We start from the raw sequence: 18,808 nt of genomic DNA, 5'->3' as shown, positions 1-18,808 counted from the left end.
TGAACGTGTGCACATAGCCTTAGAGTATTGCTGTACTTGGCCAATGCAAAACAGATGGTGGGGTGCATAGTGTTCTCGTACCCCTTGGGAAAAAAAATTGAGTCTAGTACATTTTAGTGGGGGAAAAAAAATGAAAAAAATGAAAAAAAATATCACCATTACTCACTGAACGGGAAACCACTGGGTAAATCTGACAGGGAGAAGGACTTGGGGATCCTAGTTAATGATAAACTTACCTGGAGCAGCCAGTGCCAGGCAGCAGCTGCCAAGGCAAACAGGATCATGGGGTGCATTAAAAGAGGTCTGGATACACATGATGAGAGCATTATACTGCCTCTGTACAAATCCCTAGTTAGACCGCACATGGAGTACTGTGTCCAGTTTTGGGCACCGGTGCTCAGGAAGGATATAATGGAACTAGAGAGAGTACAAAGGAGGGCAACAAAATTAATAAAGGGGATGGGAGAACTACAATACCCAGATAGATTAGCGAAATTAGGATTATTTAGTCTAGAAAAAAGACGACTGAGGGGCGATCTAATAACCATGTATAAGTATATAAGGGGACAATACAAATATCTCGCTGAGGATCTGTTTATACCAAGGAAGGTGACGGGCACAAGGGGGCATTCTTTGCGTCTGGAGGAGAGAAGGTTTTTCCACCAACATAGAAGAGGATTCTTTACTGTTAGGGCAGTGAGAATCTGGAATTGCTTGCCTGAGGAGGTGGTGATGGCGAACTCAGTCGAGGGGTTCAAGAGAGGCCTGGATGTCTTCCTGGAGCAGAACAATATTGTATCATACAATTATTAGGTTCTGTAGAAGGAAGTAGATCTGGGTATTTATTATGATGGAATATAGGCTGAACTGGATGGACAAATGTCTTTTTTCGGCCTTACTAACTATGTTACTATGTTACTATGTTACTGAAGATTCAAAATTGAATGTGTTTTACATACAATGAAGGCAGGGTGTGGGGATCACTTTTATTTGAAAAATAGTTAGGCAGATACAAAAAAAAAAAAGTAGCACAATAGAGCTGGATACGGCGCTGCCGGTTAGCCATCTCTGTGTGCCCTCTGTCACTGCCCTCCGACAAGCCATCCTAACCTCTGTTACCACTCTTGTTTCTCATGAGGAGAATGTCCGTCTCACTGGAGCCCATCATCTTGTCAGTCAGTAAGAATGGGCCATGTGTTCAGGCAGGGTGAGGAGCAGCAGCCATGTAACATTCAGGGAACACTCCTAGTTACATCGAGGTCCACCTTTCTCCACCGATTCTCCACGTTATCACTCATTAATCTGTAACCTCCAATGTTCTGTCCAGAGGAATCAACGGCCCTTATATAACACTCCTCGATGTTTCATGCAGTTGTCCCATTATGACATAACGTGTTTCCTCAGCATCCTCAGGGCTCCCCGTCCTTGGTGACCTCCTCAGCGAACCCAGTGTCCCCCGCTATGGACAGCCTGTGACTTTGCGCTGCCAGGTGACCAACTCTCATCCTCAACACATAACGGTGACATGGCTGAAGGGTGAGAAACCTCTGGAGAAGAGAGCAGGAATCCAGAAGCAAATCACCGAGATGGACGGGTCAATATCCTGCTCCCTCCAGATAACGGCCACAGCTCTGGACTACGGCAAAGTCTACAGCTGCTCCGTGACCTACCAGAGCGTGACCCTGAAGAAGAGCCATTACCTACCGCTCCCAGGTAAGAAATCGCTCAGAGATGGAATCTAATACATGATAGAACAATGGACATTACACCTTCCCAACTGTAAAGGGTGCCACGCCCGCGCTGAGCCTGTGTGTGGTATCAGATAGCAGTCCCAGAGGTGTAAAGGTGGACAAGCAGAGGAAACTTATGGTGACCTGCAGTTTAACAAACATTTAACTTAGTAACTACATTATTTTGTCCAGAAAAGACCAGTCACATAATGTCCAGAAATGTTGTCATTCCTCAAGTGCACACACAGGACAGTTTGTTCAGAAAAATTCCCTTAAGGCTATGTTCTCACAATGAGCTTTTGTTGTTGCAGATTTTTTACACCTATTAAGTAAAATAGGTTACCTGATTTTTTTGAAAATACACAGCATAAAAAACTCACCACAAACTCATCATGGGAACGTGGCCTAAACATTGGCTGGGAACGCAGTGAACATGGTGGTCTCTAATGTGGCTGGTGCTGCCAGGATCCACTCTCCTCTCCCCATACTGTGTCTAAGATCTTGTCATAAGCACCACTTCACCAATCTGCAAGGGAGGGTCTTAAACTACTGTATGCACATCTTAGGTAGAGTAAAAGGTGCCTGGACATCGACATCAGGAGCGATTGCTATGCTTACAGCAGGTAACGTTTTATATAAATACAGAGAATAGTTGTAAGGACTCATACCCGTAATCTGGGATGAAAAAACGGACGAGTGCCAAGCGAGTGTCATGTCAGTACAATGTGATTTTCACACCTAGCATCCGATTTACATCCGAGTGCATTGCGATTACCAGTTAATTTTCCCACGCTCCAGAGTTCAGTGCGGGCCAGGCTGTGAGGGAGCGCAGCTTCAGTGACGTCAGCGTCAGTCACTGAAGCTGCGCTCCCAGCATCTCATTCATTCATCAGTGGTTTACAGCTGGGGCGGTCGCATCTTGGCACGGTCCTGGTTGTAAACTGTATATTCCCCAGATATGGATTACGGCGTAGGACACAGTGACGGACAGGTATGGTATATTGTTGCTTTTTTATTTTATGTTTATTACAGGAGATTGAGGGTGTCACAGGAATTAGGAGTACAATAAAGATGGGAAACTGTGTAGTGTTTTATTTAATTAAAATACTTTATTCTAGCTGTCTCTTTATTTAACCTGTAACAACTATAGGATTAGTAATGGATAGGTGTCTTCTTGACACCTCTCCATTACTAAGACGGGCTTGATGTCACCTTACAATACAAAGGTGACATTAACCCCCAAACTATTACCCCACTTGCCATCGCTACAGGGCAAGTGGGAAGAGGCTAAGTGCTGGAATCAGCGCATCTTACAGATGCACCTTTTCTGGGGTGGCTGAGTGCTGATGTTTTTAGCGGGGGAGGATGCCAATATCCATGGTCCCTTCCTAGGCTATTAGATCGCCCCCAGGGTAAGGGCAATGGGGCACTCGGTACCGGGTCCCTCGGTTCGGGGAATGGGATGTCACGGTGGCCTGACCCGGTCCGTGGCCCTTTGAGGGGCGTCCAATATAAGGTGGACAGTTTATAGAGATAGTGTTCGTGACGCCACCTTTGGTATTCGGTCATGGTGACCAATGCTGTTTAGTGGTCCGCTGGGGTGATGTTATGGCAGCTAGATGCTATACCTTCCTACAGGTGAAGTATGTCCCCAGGGCTTCCCAGAGTGTAGGTGGTGGATGGTGCAAGGCGCAGTGAATAACGAGGACACAGGGTTGCAGTCTCTTTACCTTTTACTGAAGGTTCAGCATCCACAGTCCAGAGTAGGGACCACAGGGTAGGCAGAGTCTGGCCGGTCTGAAGGCAAATCCAGAGTCCCCTTGTCCAGGAGGAATTCAATAGCCTTCCCCTTGTGCACAGTAGCGTAGTAGGTCCCTACTTGCATAAGCTACCATAAGGTCCTCACTGTTGTTACTTCTCTCTCTCTGTCCCCCAGATGGTACGGATAGGACAAAACCCGTGTGACTGATGGCCTGAGGCTTGTTTATAGGGACCCTAGAGATGCCCAATCCCCACAAGTTGCCACTGTGTCTTCTTAAGTATAAAGGTCGGACAGCCAACTTGGAATCAACTGCCCTGCCAGTATCTGAAGTAACGGCATAGAGTTCTTTACTCCCTCGGTATTCTGGCCACCGGATCTGCGCTTCAGATGGAGGCAGCCTGCTTCTAGCTGGTCTTTCACTGATGTTTCACTCCTGTTGCTATGACTTCTTTTCTCACTCACTACAGCACTATTCCTTTCTTGTCCTTTCTTAGGATGCTGCCGCATGGGTTGCAGGCGCAGCTCCGTGTCCTTCTTTCCTTCCTACTCAGACTTCAGTCTGGATCTGACCAGGGATCACCCCAGCCAGCTCGACCGGGAGACCTTTCCTCGTCGGTCCCCAGCCAGGAACTCTCCTCTCCTCCTTCTGATACTGACTAACTTCCTAACCAACCCTCCAGTTTTACCCTATGTGAGGCGTGGCCTAATAGATAGAACCCTTAGCACCCCCTGGTGGACTGGCGTGTAAAGTGTGTGTGTGGCTGTGATACCTGGACAGCAGATCTCCTTCATTGCCTTCAGACGTAACATCACTCCCCCTGGTGGAAGAACAACATTACTGCAACAAACCAGGACTCTGGGGCGCTGCACTATTAATATCAGCCCGCAGCTGTCTGCATAGTCTTTGCAGGTTATTAATTATAGGGGGACCCAGGTCATTTTTTGGGGGGTCCCCTGTTGTAATATACGTATAGGTATGAATGTGTGACTAGCAGTAATTTAACATCTGTCCTGAAAGCTGCAGGTCTCACCAAGGTAATAATATGTGTTATCCTGAGAAAAGGTAGTTTTCCTGCTCTCAGACCACAGGGGGGGCCTTCCTGGAAAGACAGAATTGGAAACATTTAACACCTCAGAGGCCGCAAAGGCAGATGCCAAATGGGACCTAGTACAGCCAGACAATTTCTATTTACCATCTATCTTTGAGAACTTACACAAAGAACTTCAGAGAAAATAATATATTCATTGGTGGAGTGGCCATGGTCCAGTCAAAAACAAGCAATATCAACCTGAGAGGCTGGTCTAGAAATCTGACCTCCAAGTTAACTCTATAAATTAGGCCTGTACACATAAAACGTTGTTCACAGACTGAGGGACAGCCAAGCTGATGTGTTCCATTCCATATTTGTCCCCCCCTCAGGGAGCAGAAAGCAGACTACAAAGTTAGATACTTTTGTAAGTTTTCTCCCGTTTTTTTTATAACTGTTTTGCATATTTGTTTGTCACTTTTTATTCCCATATTTTTATACCATTTTTATTGTAAGCACTGTACCTTTTCTCTGAAAGCTTAAAACTTTAATAAGTTTGAACCTTGTATGCTCTAAAAGAATCCATAGCCTTTTGATTGGCAGACAGTAGTAGTAATATTTCCGGAACTCATCGCCTGTGTCTTCGGTGATTGGTGGCAGCGTGTATAAGCGGGGTGTGTGGACTGTGTCGGGGTGTGATTTATGCTCCCTTTACAGCATAGGACAGAGGTTGAATGCTGGACTGAGAGAGAGGAGATAGATTATCACTTGCAGGCGCAACTCCAAGTCACGTGCCGAGGAGCGGGTACGTGACAAATTGGTGGCAGCGGTGGGATAGAATTATTTCTATTAGAGCATTAGTGCATGGTTTAAGCAATTATTCCCTGTACTAAAGAATTGGTAATCTTGCGAGGAGTGCACAAGTTCTACAAGGTTCAACTCAGTGCTTACTTAGACATATTTTCAAATCAGTTATAAAAATAAACGGGAGAAAACTTACAGAAATATCTAACTTTGTAGTCTGCTTTCTGCTCCTTGAGGGGGGGACGAATATGGAATGGAACACATCAGCTTGGCTGTCCCTCAGTCTGTGAACAATGTTCTATGTGTACAGGCATAATATATAGAGTTAACTTGGAGGTCAGATTTCTAGACCAACCTGTCAGGTTGATATTAAAATTACTTGTTTTTGACTGCACCATGGCCTCTCCACCAATGAATATATTATTTTCTCTGAAGTTCTTTGTGTAAGTTCTCAAAGATAGATAGTAAATAGAAATTGTCTGGCTGTACTAGGTCCCATTTGGCATCTGCCTTTGCTTTGTTCACCTTAATCCTTGCCCTGTTCACCCCTTCTGGTGACCTAGCACCCCGCCAAACCTTCCGCGGTACGATGTCCGACCAAACCACCAAGACCTTTGGAAACATCGCCCATAACCTCAATACGTCGAACTTAATATCTTTTATAAGTTCCCTGCATGGCCTCTTCCCCAAGTCATTACCCCCTAGGTGAATAACTAAAATTTGTGGGACCTGGTCCCAACGCACGAAACGATGGAATTCCAGTAAAAATTGACTCCAAGTCATTCCCCTTTTCCCGATCCATCTCAGCGTTGCGACGTCCTGCGAAAAACCCAATTGGCGGCCATCCGGGCGAACCGCTGCCCTCTCCGCAGCCCAGAACACGAACGAGTGTCCCATTATCCACACCAGCCTTCTATCGTGTTCTGTAAGAGAATAAACATTAACACCGATCATTTCGAGAAAACCCATCGAATACGTGACCATGTAAAAATTAAACCAGATCCGGGCGAACATAAGACCGGAACCTTTCTGATTCCCACCGCCCAATTCTTTTAACCACTTCATCCCCCAACCCTCTCCTGGCTGCTTCCGTTGCAGCCCCTATCCGGAATGAATGGCCGCTATACTTCGCTGGCGAAATCCCCCCTGTCTCCAAACACTTCCGAAAAACTGAAACAAATTGGTAGCGCGACAAGAACGAACCATCTGCATGAACCAACAGTGGGTCGGATAATACACCCCCTCTTCTCATCAACCTATCCACGCAGATTACCGGGCACAATGGACAATTTGGAACTTGAAATAACACTAAGGCTACGTTCACACTAGCGTTTGGCTAGTGTGCGTCGTGCTAGCGTCGGGCGACGCAGCGGCGACGCACGCGTCATGCGCCCCTATGTTTAACATGGGGGACGCATGCGTTTTTGCTTGTTGCGTTTTCCGACACGTGCGTCTTTTTTTACGCTAGCGTCGGACCAAGAAAACGCAACAAGTTGCATTTTTCTTGCGTCCGATTTTCGTCAAAAACGACGCACGCGTCGAAAAACGTTTGCACGCGTTTTTCGGTGCATTGTGTGTCGCGTCGCCGACGCAGCGGCGCACAACGCTAGTGTGAACGTAGCCTAATTTGCACCCTTTGCCAGTTACGTCCGTTTTTGACGACCTAATAAACACCACCACCTTGTCAGACGTAACATCCACGTCTTCTCTCCGTAATCCCCCTCCCTTATATCTTGAAGGGCTAACCAACTCCCCAAGCGAAATGCCCCAAAAAACGCCAACGCAAAAGCCGCTTGGAATAAAATTACCTCCCAATCCGAAAAACAAACCACTCGTAATTGCCTTCCGATTGTTAACAGCACCTCAAAGGAGACCGGTCGTCTACCATCGAACGACTTCTGCCCTTTTTTCAAACCCTTTACCACTTGCTTTACCATAAATGATTTCGTCTCATCCTTTAAACCTCTAGCCTTGAAACCAAATGCTAAACCAGCTAGAAACTTACTCACTTTGGACACCGACCAACCCGATTCACATGACCTACTAGCAACAACAGCTTGCTCTCGTCGTCCATACCGGACCCGTAAGACACCTTCCAACTTTCCCATGTACTCCAGGCCTGCTCGTACTGCAGCCAAGACCTTTCTGACAGTGATCTAGCAAATAGCAGGTTCCACAGCTCCACTGGACATTCCCGGCACGCTGAGTCCAAGTAGGGCCTCGGCCCTTGAGACTGATGCCACTGTGAATGGAAAAGGACATCATCAGCATGAGTAAGCTCAATTGCCTTGCAATCCGCTACAATCCACAAGTTAAGCTTTAGCCCCAAGAAAACCAAGTGCTGCAGTACCCTAACTACTTCTTGAGACGCTGCAGACAGCGTATTGATGGCTTCCACGACAGTCACATTTTCGCAAGAAAAACAGATCTTTTTATTCATCACTGACTCGCCCCACACTGACAACGCCACAACTCGAAATAACTGTAGTAGGACCCGGTTTTGTAATAAACCTCGTTCGCGCCAATTGAGTGGCCACTCCGCCACCAACACCTGACCGCGATACAGCAAATTGAAACCACGCTTTTCAATCACGTTAATGCTAAAACCTAGATCTACTGCGTTTTCAACTATTTGAATCCAAATGGTTTGGCCATTGTATTCTTCCAGGAAAAGAGCCCACACCCTCAAATCCTGTTTCAACTCCTTAGTCAGTCTGATGAAATGCAGGGGAGAATTTACCCCCACCGTCGCCAAAGATAGACGGCGACAAAATGCGCGGCCCATCGGCATCATTCTGCAAGCAAAGTTCAGCTTGCCCAATAAAGATTGCAAATCGTGCAGCGTTATCTTGCGCTGGATACTTGCTTTTCTAACTTCTTCCCGAAAAGCAACTAATTTGTCACCAGGCAATCTACATTCCATTGCAACGGTATCAATTTCTATGCCTAGAAAACTTAGTGTCGTCACCGGCCCAACCGTTTTATCAGCCGCTAATGGAACTCCGAAACCTTTTGCTACCCTCTCCATTGTGTGCAGTAGAATCGAGCAAGCCGCGGACTGTGGCGGGCCTACAAACAAGAAATCGTCAAGATAATGCAAAGAAGAATTCAAACCAGATACATCCTTAACAACCCATTCCAAGAATGTACTAAACGTTTCAAAATAGGCGCATGATAGCGAACAGCCCATGGGAAGACAACGATGAATGAAAAAACCTCCATCCCAAAAACAGCCTAACAGGTGCATGCTCTCCGGGTGCACTGGTAACAGGCGAAACGCCACCTCGATATCCGTTTTCGCCATCACAGCACCCCTACCACACAACCGTATCAGATTAATCGCTGCATCGAAAGACATGTAAGAAACTGCACACAGTTGAGGATCAATACCGTCGTTTACTGACAGACCTTTTGGGAAGGATAAATGATGAATAAGCCTAAGTTTGTTAGGCTCCTTCTTCGGAACCACTCCCAGCGGTGACACCCTCAAATTATTGATTGGAGCCGCTGGAAAAGGTCCGGCCATCCTACCCAGATCCACCTCTTTTTTTAATTTTTCAGAAACAACACTAGGAAACTGCAATGCCGATTTTAAATTCTTTCTAGACAAGCAAACATCATGCGCAATAAACGGAATTTTAAAACCATGACCAAAACCTTCTCTCAAAAGTGATGCTGCTGCTACATCTGGGTATCTATTTAGATACGCTTCCATCGCGTCCAGCCGCACCGGCGTCTCCCCTTTTTTCAGCACCGTCTCCCCCTCTCGTTTTTCCCCCTCTAAAACATCTAGCCGCCCCGTGTGTGCCCCCACAACTTGAGCATTCGTGCTTGAACTTACACTTGCTCCCAAACCTACATGTCCCCTCATTAAAGGAGAAACACAGTCCCTTCTGCATTGCGACCGAGTGTCCTGACTGTCCTGAATTCCCGGCGCCCCCTTGAAATGGCTGGGTTCTCTGATTCGCTCTAACCGGTGCCATAACTCTCATCCACAACGCTATATCGTTATGATCCCAATGTATACCTGGACGTACCGCTTTGCGCTGCCTGAACTGCTCGTCGTACCTTAACCATCCCAAACCGCCATATACCCTGTAAGCCTCCCCAATTGCGTCCATATAGCAAAAAAGTCCCGAACAATTTTCAGGTGCCTTTTCGCCTATCACACTCGCTAATATAGCAAACGCCTGCAACCAATTGGAGAATGAACGAGGGATCAGACGGTACCTCCTCCTCTCCTCGTCATCTTTTTTGGAATCGTCCCTTCTTAACCTATCCAGATTAAATCTTTCCAACGGTAATAATGAAAAAATATCTACGTAATCCCCCTTCCAGATCTTTTCCTTCACCTCCTCCCTCAAGTGAGACCCCAGCGGTCCCTCAAAGCAAACGTATACTTCGCTCCTAGCGGAATCATCCAGACGCACCGTGTCCTCATTCTCCTTATCTTTGCTAGCCCCCTCATTATGGCCTCCCGCGTCGGCTGACCCCGTCCCCCTTCCTGCTTCACTGCCACCCCCCCTGACGCAGCTGAGACCGTTGTCCCCTGGCCCCCACACTGCGACACTACCTCAGACCTTGTTAACCCGCCTATCCCCGCTGGCCCTTCCGCGATTCCTAACCACGCCGCTGAAGGTGACCCCCCCCCCTTGAGGACCCCCGTACCATATTCTCGCTAAGTCTCTAAGGCCATGCAATATTAGGCCCATCCCCCCGCTAGCCTCCCCCATAAATGACTCCCGTTCCCTATTCTCACTGGAAGCTACGAAGGGGTTAAAATTAGAAAGTTGCCGGCTCTCCCCTGGCTGCCTGGGCGCTGTGAACCCAGCAGCCGAAGGTCCTGGGTCCTGACGGATGAGCGCTGGTCCCATGCTGGCTCTGTCTGCTGGTGGCTCCGCAGCTCCCGGGTCAACCTGCCTCACCGGCTGCCCACCGCCAGAAGCAGGCGAACCGGCAAGAATTGCAGGGCCCCTCGGAGCTGCCGCCGTGATCTGCAGGGCGCCGCCATCTTGGGGAGGTCTCCACAGGGCGCCACCATCTTGATGAAGTCCTCGATGCTGGTGCGCAGGCGCCGGACTCCCAGCTCCGGTGCCATCTTGCCGGAGACCTGTGGCATGCGGCGCCACACTTCCTGCAGCGGCGCCATCTTGAAAGAAGTCCCGGGTGGGTGGCGACGCTGCAGCGCTGTCGACCGAGGCAGCCGGACGCTGCCCGCTGCTCACCGGAGTCGCCCCCTGGGCTGAAGATCGGCGATGCGCCGCTCCATCCGGCGTGCCAGAAGACAGGCCGGCCGGCTGCCGGCCGCTGGGTTGTCGCCGCACAGGGGCCCGCCCCCTGGCTCCTCGTGCTCCTCCACGCCGAGCGGGGCCTGCAGGGACGCCGACACCCGCCGCTCCTGGTCCGGAACTCCGTCGCCTCTGTGCCGCGGGGGGGGGGAACCCGGCCCCTGTTGTAGGTCCCGCCTGTGAGATGGATTCCTCCCAGCCTGCGGGCGGGGAGCAGGGGGAACGCGTCCACCGGCCCTGGCTGGAGGGTCCCTGGAGGGGCTCCGTATGCGGTGCCGGACCCGGGGGGTAGCCTCAGGGCTAAGGCGCGCCGGAGGACGGGACCTCCGCGGCCGGAGTCCTGTTGGAGGGGCGATGGAGGCTCCGGCTACCGACCCCTGAAGCAGGCTATTCACTGAAGCCTGCAGCCAATCTGTTCCTTGGGCGGCTGCTTCCACCCGGAGCTGCTGAAGCAAGGCCTCAACATCCATCGCTTGGGTACAAGGAGCTTCTCTTCTGTGGCTGGTGAGTACCCAAATGGTTGCCCCCTCCACGTGGCCACCCCCTTTTATATAGCCGCCCCCCCTGCCCTGTCTCCGACCCCTCCTTCCTTTTTCAAATTCAAAAAACTCCGTCCCTCCCCTTAGCTTCTGTTAACCCTATAACCCCCCAACTTCCTATGAGCTCCCTATTGTCCCACGTCACCCTATCATGGCGGCCTCCCCCAAGGGCCAGAGGCCCAGTACGGCCTTTCTGGGCCACCAGCTTTATATACCTCAGCTTTATATACCTTTCCACAAGAAAGTTGTTTTACTGCTTTCCTGACTTCATCTCCACTTGGAAGAACATCAAGCTCCTTGTTGATTTCTACCTGGGGCAGGCGAGCAATAGCCTCATCATTGATTTTGGCAGGGCAATTGAGAATATTATTAAAGTGCTTAGCCCACCGTTCCAGAATTTGTTTCTTTTCTGTCAGCAGCTTAGTTCCATCTGCCTTAAGCAGAGATGAAGAGCTTGATGACTGGGGTCCATATACAGCTTTGAGCGCATCGTAGAAGCGTTTCTGGTCATGGGTACCTGCATCGCCCTGAATTTCACTAGCCTTCTTGCTAAACCAGTTATCCTGCATCTCGCGTAGCTTGACCTGTACCTTTCTTTTTACGTTGATAAAGGCATCTTTCTTAGCTAGGGACGTGGGGTTATTTTGATACACCTTGTACCGCTGATGTTTCTCTTGTAGGAGTGTCTTTATTTCCTCATCATTTTCATCGAACCAGTCTTGGATATTTCTGGCTACTGATCCGTGATGCTCCAGGGCAGTATTGTAAACAACAACTCTCAGAATTGTCGACTGTTCCTCAACGCCGGTCTCCTCTGCCTGCAGTGTATATATAACAGTCTGCCATCAAGGTCATTGGCAAATTCCCCTGTAATTCTTTTATTTTGCAGCTTATAGACATTTAGCCTCTTTATAGTTTTGTGCCCTTGGGGTCTCCTTGCAGGCAGGATGTGGAGCCTGCACTTAGACACAATGAGGCGATGGTCAGTCCAGCAGTCTGCACCACACATGGCCTTTGTCACTCTAAAGTCCATCTCATCCCTTTTTCTGGCAATGATGCAATCAATGAGATTCCAATGCCTCGAGCTTGGATGCATCCATGATGTTGGAGCGCCCCCAGACGCAGGGCCGCGGGGTACTCGGTACCGGGCCTTCTCTGTCTCAGTCCTGGGGTTGTCACGGTGGCTAGACCCGGTCCGTGACCCTGCTAAGGGGCGTCCAATGAGAGGTGCTGGTGCGTGGTGCAAGATACGAGGAATAACGAGGACACAAGGTTGCAGTCTCTTTACCTTTTTACTGAAGGTTTCGGGATCCGCAATCCAGAGCACTGCTAACAGGGCTGGCTGAGACCGGCCGGTCCGAAGGCACATCCAGAGTTCCCTTTGCAGGTGGAAATCAGTGCCTACCTACTAGCGCCTGTGTGTTGTAGTCCTTCCCTGCTGAGCACCACGGGATAGTTCTCTGTTATGATCCGGTGACCTTGGAGCAACATGAGAACCTACACTGGAGTAAGTGGTAACTATACTGACCACAAATCCTGATCTTAACACCGCAACTAGAAGTAGCCGTGGGATGTACCTAACAAAACCTAGACACCTCGTCACAGCCGGAGGACTAAATACCCCTAAAGATGGAAATAGGAAAACTATCTTGCCTCAGAGCAGAACCCCAAATTATAGGCAGCCCCCCACAAATATTGGCTGTGAGTAGGAGAGGAAAAGACGCACACAGGCAGAAAACAGGATTTAGCACAGGAGGCCGCTCTAGCTAAAATAGGAAAGGATAGGACAGAGTACTGTGCGGTCAGTATTAAAACCCTTCCAAAAATATCCACAGCAGAACATACAAAAATCCCACCATCCAACTAAAGACGTGGGGCGTATATCTGCAACTCCAGAGAAAAATACACTCAGAGCAAGAATGCAATAAAAAAACAAGCACACAGCTTGTGTGCCATGGAAAAAGAAACAGACACTTATCTTTGCTGAATTGGCAGCAAGCAGGAGAAGCCAAACAGGTATCCAACACTTCACAAGGAACATTGACAACTGACAAGGACTAATGAGTCCAGCAAACCTAAATACCCCAGTCAGAATTGCAATTAGCAGATACACCTGTCCAGGACTGCAGCCCAGGCACAACTGCATTACCACTTGCAACCACCTGAGGGAGCCCAGAAGCAGAATTCACAACAGTTCTCACAACTTTCGTATCTGTTCTTTCTCTCTCCGTCCCCCAGATGATGTGGCTGGGACGCACCCATATGACAGGTAGGCCTGGAGTTATTCTGGGACCCTAGAGACGCCCCTCTCCCACGATTGCCTCCTATGTCCGCTTAGGTGATTTATGTCGGACAGCCGACCTGTAGTTAACTGTCCTGCCGCTGTCTGAAGTAATGCTTGAAGCCTGTTACTTCCTCGATGTTGCCGATCTCGGGCATGGCTCCTACTGGCTCTATCTCCTTTGTGCTACGATCTCGCTGCTCACCTCTCCACAATATACTATGCTTAGTGTCCTTTCTTGGGATGCCGCCGCAAGGTAGTGCAGGCGTGGCTCCGTACGATCTGTCCTTTCTCTCAGGTACCTGCCAGGAACCCACCCCTGACAGGTCCTCCCTGGAGCTCTCCCAGGCTACTTCTCCTTAACTACCTGTCCAACCCCCAGTTTTACCAGAGTGTGAGGAGTGGCCTAGTACATAGTGCCTTTTGCTCCCCCTGGTGGCCGGAGTGTGAAGTGTGATGTGTGACTGTGATACCTGGTCAGGTGAACTCCTTTAGTGCAATCAGACATAACATCACTCCCCTTAGTGGCAGAGCGACATTACTGCAACGACCAGGACTCTGGGGCGCTGCAATGTCTTCTTGCGTGTAGGTAAACGGAATAGGGTGTTGGTGATGACAAGGTCATGTGTGTCACACATCTTGAGGAGCAGCAGGCAATTACTGTTACACTTGCCAGTGCCGTGTTTCCCAATGACCCCTTCCCGGTTTTGACGGCCTGTTCCCACTCTGCCATTAAAGTCTCCAAGTATGATGAGCTTGTCTGCCTGTGGGATCGCTGAAACATGTTTGTCAAGTTCATCATAGAACTTATCTTTAATGTCATCCGGGTTAGTCATAGTGGGGGCATAGGCACTGATCAAAGTTGCATGTTTCTTGTTTGTAAGTGGAAGCTGAAATGTCATCAGACGGTCGTTGATGCCCTCCGGAAGCCTGGTAAGTTTACGAACAAGATGAGTTTTGATAGCAAATCCCACTCCTGCTTCTCGTTTTTCAGTGCTGCCTCGACCACTCCAGAAAAATGTATATCCACCAATATGCTCTGTCAATTGACCCTTGTCTGCCAGGCGTGTTTCGCTGAGAGCTGCTATATCAACGTTGTTACGAGCTAGCTCCCGAGCAGCCAATGCCGTTCTTCTCTCTGGTCTGTCTGCCTTAGTATTATCCAGCAGAGTTTTCACATTCCATGTACCAAGGTTGAGTACAATCGTTTTCTTTTTCTTTATTGCGTGTCTACTGGTAGGCTGGCCAGATGAAATGAAGCAGACTATGTTTAAAGCACTTTTTCTAGCCCCGTCCTCGATAGAGGTGAGCAGAGTGATCCTAAAGAGGACTGCTCAGACACCCAGGAGGCTGCCAAACTCCACTGCTGCTTCGGTCCAGTGGGGAGCGACCATATGGCCTGGGCCACCTGCGTGCAGGTTCGTGACTACAGCTTCCAGTGACTCCACACCTGCTTCTTTGCCACTGTCCCATTGCCACAGGATTTTAGACACGCAGTGGTTGAAGTCACGACTTGCGCTTGACTTGGATTTAAGTGAGGAAGAGTTGCGCAGATCGTCAACCTCACTCTCTTGCCCGTACCTATTGTGCCCCAGTGGCAAGAACTAGGCGAGACAACTGGAGATAGGTCAGGGTGCAGTGGATGGCCAACAGTATCCTAGATGTGCTTCTCTGTGCCCTCTCAGAGCTCCACAACGCTGTACTGGGAATTTAATGTCTGTCCGTTGAATCTTGAATGGTTTCTTAAGCACAGTATGCTATATCCAGTCTTCGCATGCAGGATAGGCAAACCCTTAAAAATCACAGGGGGTACAGGTGAGAAGTGGGCATCAGAGGAGGACCAAAGATGGAAGAGCTGTACAGAAAGGACACGGCAAGCCCTCCATCAGAGGTGCTATCTCTAACTAGTTACTCCAAACACCACATACATGAGTATCAAATACATTTAACCTTTAAGTGTCAAGGAGCAATCCATCAGCTCCCACCACACTATAGATAAAAGGCTGTCCACAGGGCAGTGCTGGGCACCTTGCCACCCTCCAAAGTACACCTCTACCGTGCCGCATAAGAGGTTGGTACACAAAATGAGAATGCTTGGTCTGGGGAAAATGTGTGTAAATGGGTTAGTAACTGGCTTAGTGATAGAAAGCAGAGGGTGGTTATAAATGGTATAGTCTCTAACTGGGTCGCTGTGACCAGTGGGGTACCGCAGGGGTCGGTATTGGGACCTGTTCTCTTCAACATATTCATTAATAATCTGGTAGAAGGTTTACACAGTAAAATGTCGATATTTGCAGATGATACAAAACTATGTAAAGCAGTTAATACAAGAGAAGATAGTTTTCTGCTACAGATGGATCTGGATAAGTTGGAAACTTGGGCTGAAAGGTGGCAGATGAGGTTTAACAATGATAAATGTAAGGTTATACACATGGGAAGGAGGAACCAATATCACCATTACACACTGAACGGGAAACCACTGGGTAAATCTGACAGGGAGAAGGACTTGGGGATCCTAGTTAATGATAAACTTACCTGGAGCAGCCAGTGCCAGGCAGCAGCTGCCAAGGCAAACAGGATCATGGGGTGCATTAAAAGAGGTCTGGATACACATGATGAGAGCATTATACTGCCTCTGTACAAATCCCTAGTTAGACCGCACATGCAGTACTGTGTCCAGTTTTGGGCACCGGTGCTCAGGAAGGATATAATGGAACTAGAGAGAGTACAAAGGAGGGCAACAAAATTAATAAAGGGGATGGGAGAACTACAATACCCAGATAGATTAGCGAAATTAGGATTATTTAGTCTAGAAAAAAGACGACTGAGGGGCGATCTAATAACCATGTATAAGTATATAAGGGGACAATACAAATATCTCGCTGAGGATCTGTTTATACCAAGGAAGGTGACGGGCACAAGGGGGCATTCTTTGCGTCTGGAGGAGAAAAGGTTTTTCCACCAACATAGAAGAGGATTCTTTACTGTTAGAGCAGTGAGAATCTGGAATTGCTTGCCTGAGGAGGAGGTGATGGCGAACTCAGTCGAGGGGTTCAAGAGAGGCCTGGATGTTTTCCTGGAGCAGAACAATATTGTATCATACAATTATTAGGTTCTGTAGAAGGACGTAGATCTGGGGATTTATTATGATGGAATATAGGCTGAACTGGATGGACAAATGACTTTTTTCGGCCTTACTAACTATGTTACTGACAATACATGAGGTGCAGTAGATTACAATACAGTATGAGGCGTATGAGAATTATGTCCTATACAATGAGTGAACGAATGATGTATGAAGCTGGCAGCAGCCAGATGGGTCCAGGAAGCTTGTGGGGTCTCCGCTCTGCATGGTGCACAGGGATCTGAGTAATTTCCCTCTTTCTTGCTTTCTTCTGCAGATAAAGCTCCGGCATTTTCAGACATAACGGTGCTGCCGGAGACACTTGTCGCCGGGAAGGAAGCTATATTTACAACAATGATATCTGGATTCACACCAGACATTCGCGTGAAATGGTATAAAGAATTCATCCCATTTCCTAGTGATGTCGTGACCACGAGAGATCCTGAGATTGGGAAGGACTTTCTATGTCGTTGTCCCAGCAGCCTGAAGTTTACTCCGCAGGACAGTGACCATCTGACGTCCATCCGCTGTGAGGCGACACATTCTGTCACTAAGAAAGTGTATGAGCAGCTGTACACCCTGCGCCTGTCAGGTACGAGACTCCCTCGCGAGACATACATGAGGTCCTGGAGAGCGCTGTGTACTCACAATGTCTCTGTACAGCCACCGACTGACTCTGCTCAGGTACAATAACACTTCTCTCACATTGCTCTGTTTTTAGGAAGGACCTCTGAGCACGAACGACATCCTCCTGCCAGACTTCCAGTCTCCGGTACGTGACGGGCATCTGGGCACAATGACATAGCCGCGACCAGTTGGAAGGCGCCATCAGAGTCACTGAAATCACTGAACAGATAGGAGTCGGGAGAGGAAGAAGCCATAAGCTTAGATCCTCAATCTGTTGGACCTATGTGAGGGACAGCAGCAGAATTTCATAAAATATAGAGTTCACCTATTACTCAACTTCTGGGGCTTTTTTCAGACAGACATGAAGAGATAATCAGAAAAGAAACCACAGGTCTATGATTAAAGGGAAAGTCCACACAATGCACCATGATGGTCGCACAATAGAAATCTCCAATGATGGAAGTGGTTTTAGGCCATACATGTAGTTCTCGCAGGACTGTCACACACCTGTCAAAAGATGAAGATCTTGTGTGAAGGATTTATACTTGTTGGGGAGTCTCTGCTTTTCAGGGTGTGGGCTCAATAATAACATTGTGCAATAATGAGGACATGAAGCAGTTTATTGTCCATTATCTTCTTTCCACAGTGAAGACGAGAGGCATCCAGTGCCTGCCGGAGAGTCCCCGGGTGGGAGAGAACGTCACTCTCACATGCTATGTGGACGGATGTTGCGTGGCTGATTCTGTATTCTCCTGGAGTAAAGGGATGTTTCCTATTGATGGTGAGATCCAGAACATGACGGTGGGATCTGGCAGCTCCTCCACAGTCACCTTCACTGCACAAGAGACGGACAGAGACTGCACAATCACATGTGAGGTGACATACAATCTGCAGACACAAGAGGAACATTTCACCCTGAAGCTTCAATGAGATTTGGTGGCCTCAATGGAGAGCGAGTCTTCAATGTCAAATCTCCTGGGCACAACGGCACCGAGCACGGACTCATTGATGTCTATGGTCCTGTGATAATATGGAGATAGCACGGACTGATCGATGTCTATGGTCCTGGGGTAATATGGAGAGAGCATGGACTCATTGATGTCTATTGTCGTGGGGTAATATGGCGAGAGCACGGACTGATCAATGTTTATGGTCCTGTGTCTTGGTACTGTGTTAGCCAGTGGATCGAACAATATTTAGAATTGAAAGTCCTCAGTGGTTGATGCCTTTTAATGGCTAACTGAAAATATGGTAGCAAATTGCAAGCTTTTGAGACTACTCCGGTCCTTTCATGAGGCATAGACTAATAGAAATTGTGAAGAATCACATATTTATGCACAACACAGCACAGAAGAATGCCATAGATAAGACAGGTGACGTGAAGCAGAACTACCATTATGTGAGTGATAAACAGTTATGTCCATAAATATTGGAGCAGTTCATAGATAAGGAGTGTGAATGTTTTATTGTCCTTTGATTGGGGTCTGGTTCTGTTTTGATGCACACGGTCTGAGGAGCAAATTCCTTAATTGATGTAAAGACATAAATCCATGCGACACAATCATTCTTGCACTGAGTGTGTCAAAGGTCATCATCAGCTTATATTCCTAGACTCTTCTGTCTCT

General features: G+C 48.3%; 1 protein-coding gene across 1 annotated transcript; it reads left to right on the top strand.

Moving 5' to 3' along the window:
• Nucleotides 1-1,142: 1,142 nt before the first annotated feature.
• LOC138671500 (uncharacterized) lies at nt 1,143-18,113 on the top strand. Its single transcript, XM_069759676.1, has 5 exons — nt 1,143-1,179; nt 1,405-1,713; nt 16,834-17,148; nt 17,278-17,328; nt 17,830-18,113. The coding sequence occupies exons 1-5, from the start codon at nt 1,143-1,145 to the stop codon at nt 18,111-18,113; spliced, it is 996 nt and encodes a 331-aa protein (XP_069615777.1).
• Nucleotides 18,114-18,808: the final 695 nt, after the last annotated feature.

The sequence above is a fragment of the Ranitomeya imitator genome, chromosome 3, assembly GCF_032444005.1.
Source record: "Ranitomeya imitator isolate aRanImi1 chromosome 3, aRanImi1.pri, whole genome shotgun sequence".
NCBI classification, from domain to species: Eukaryota; Metazoa; Chordata; class Amphibia; order Anura; family Dendrobatidae; genus Ranitomeya; species Ranitomeya imitator.
This window is presented reverse-complemented; position numbering and strand designations above follow the sequence as displayed.

Excerpts from the sequence above, each read along its gene's own strand:
- LOC138671500 (XM_069759676.1), top strand. The coding sequence starts at position 1,143 with ATGTCCGTCTCACTGGAGCCCATCATCTTGTCAGTCA. Across the intron at positions 17,149-17,277 it reads GTACACCCTGCGCCTGTCAG|GAAGGACCTCTGAGCACGAA; the intron begins GTACGAGACTCC and ends CTCTGTTTTTAG. Across the intron at positions 17,329-17,829 it reads TGCCAGACTTCCAGTCTCCG|TGAAGACGAGAGGCATCCAG; the intron begins GTACGTGACGGG and ends TTCTTTCCACAG.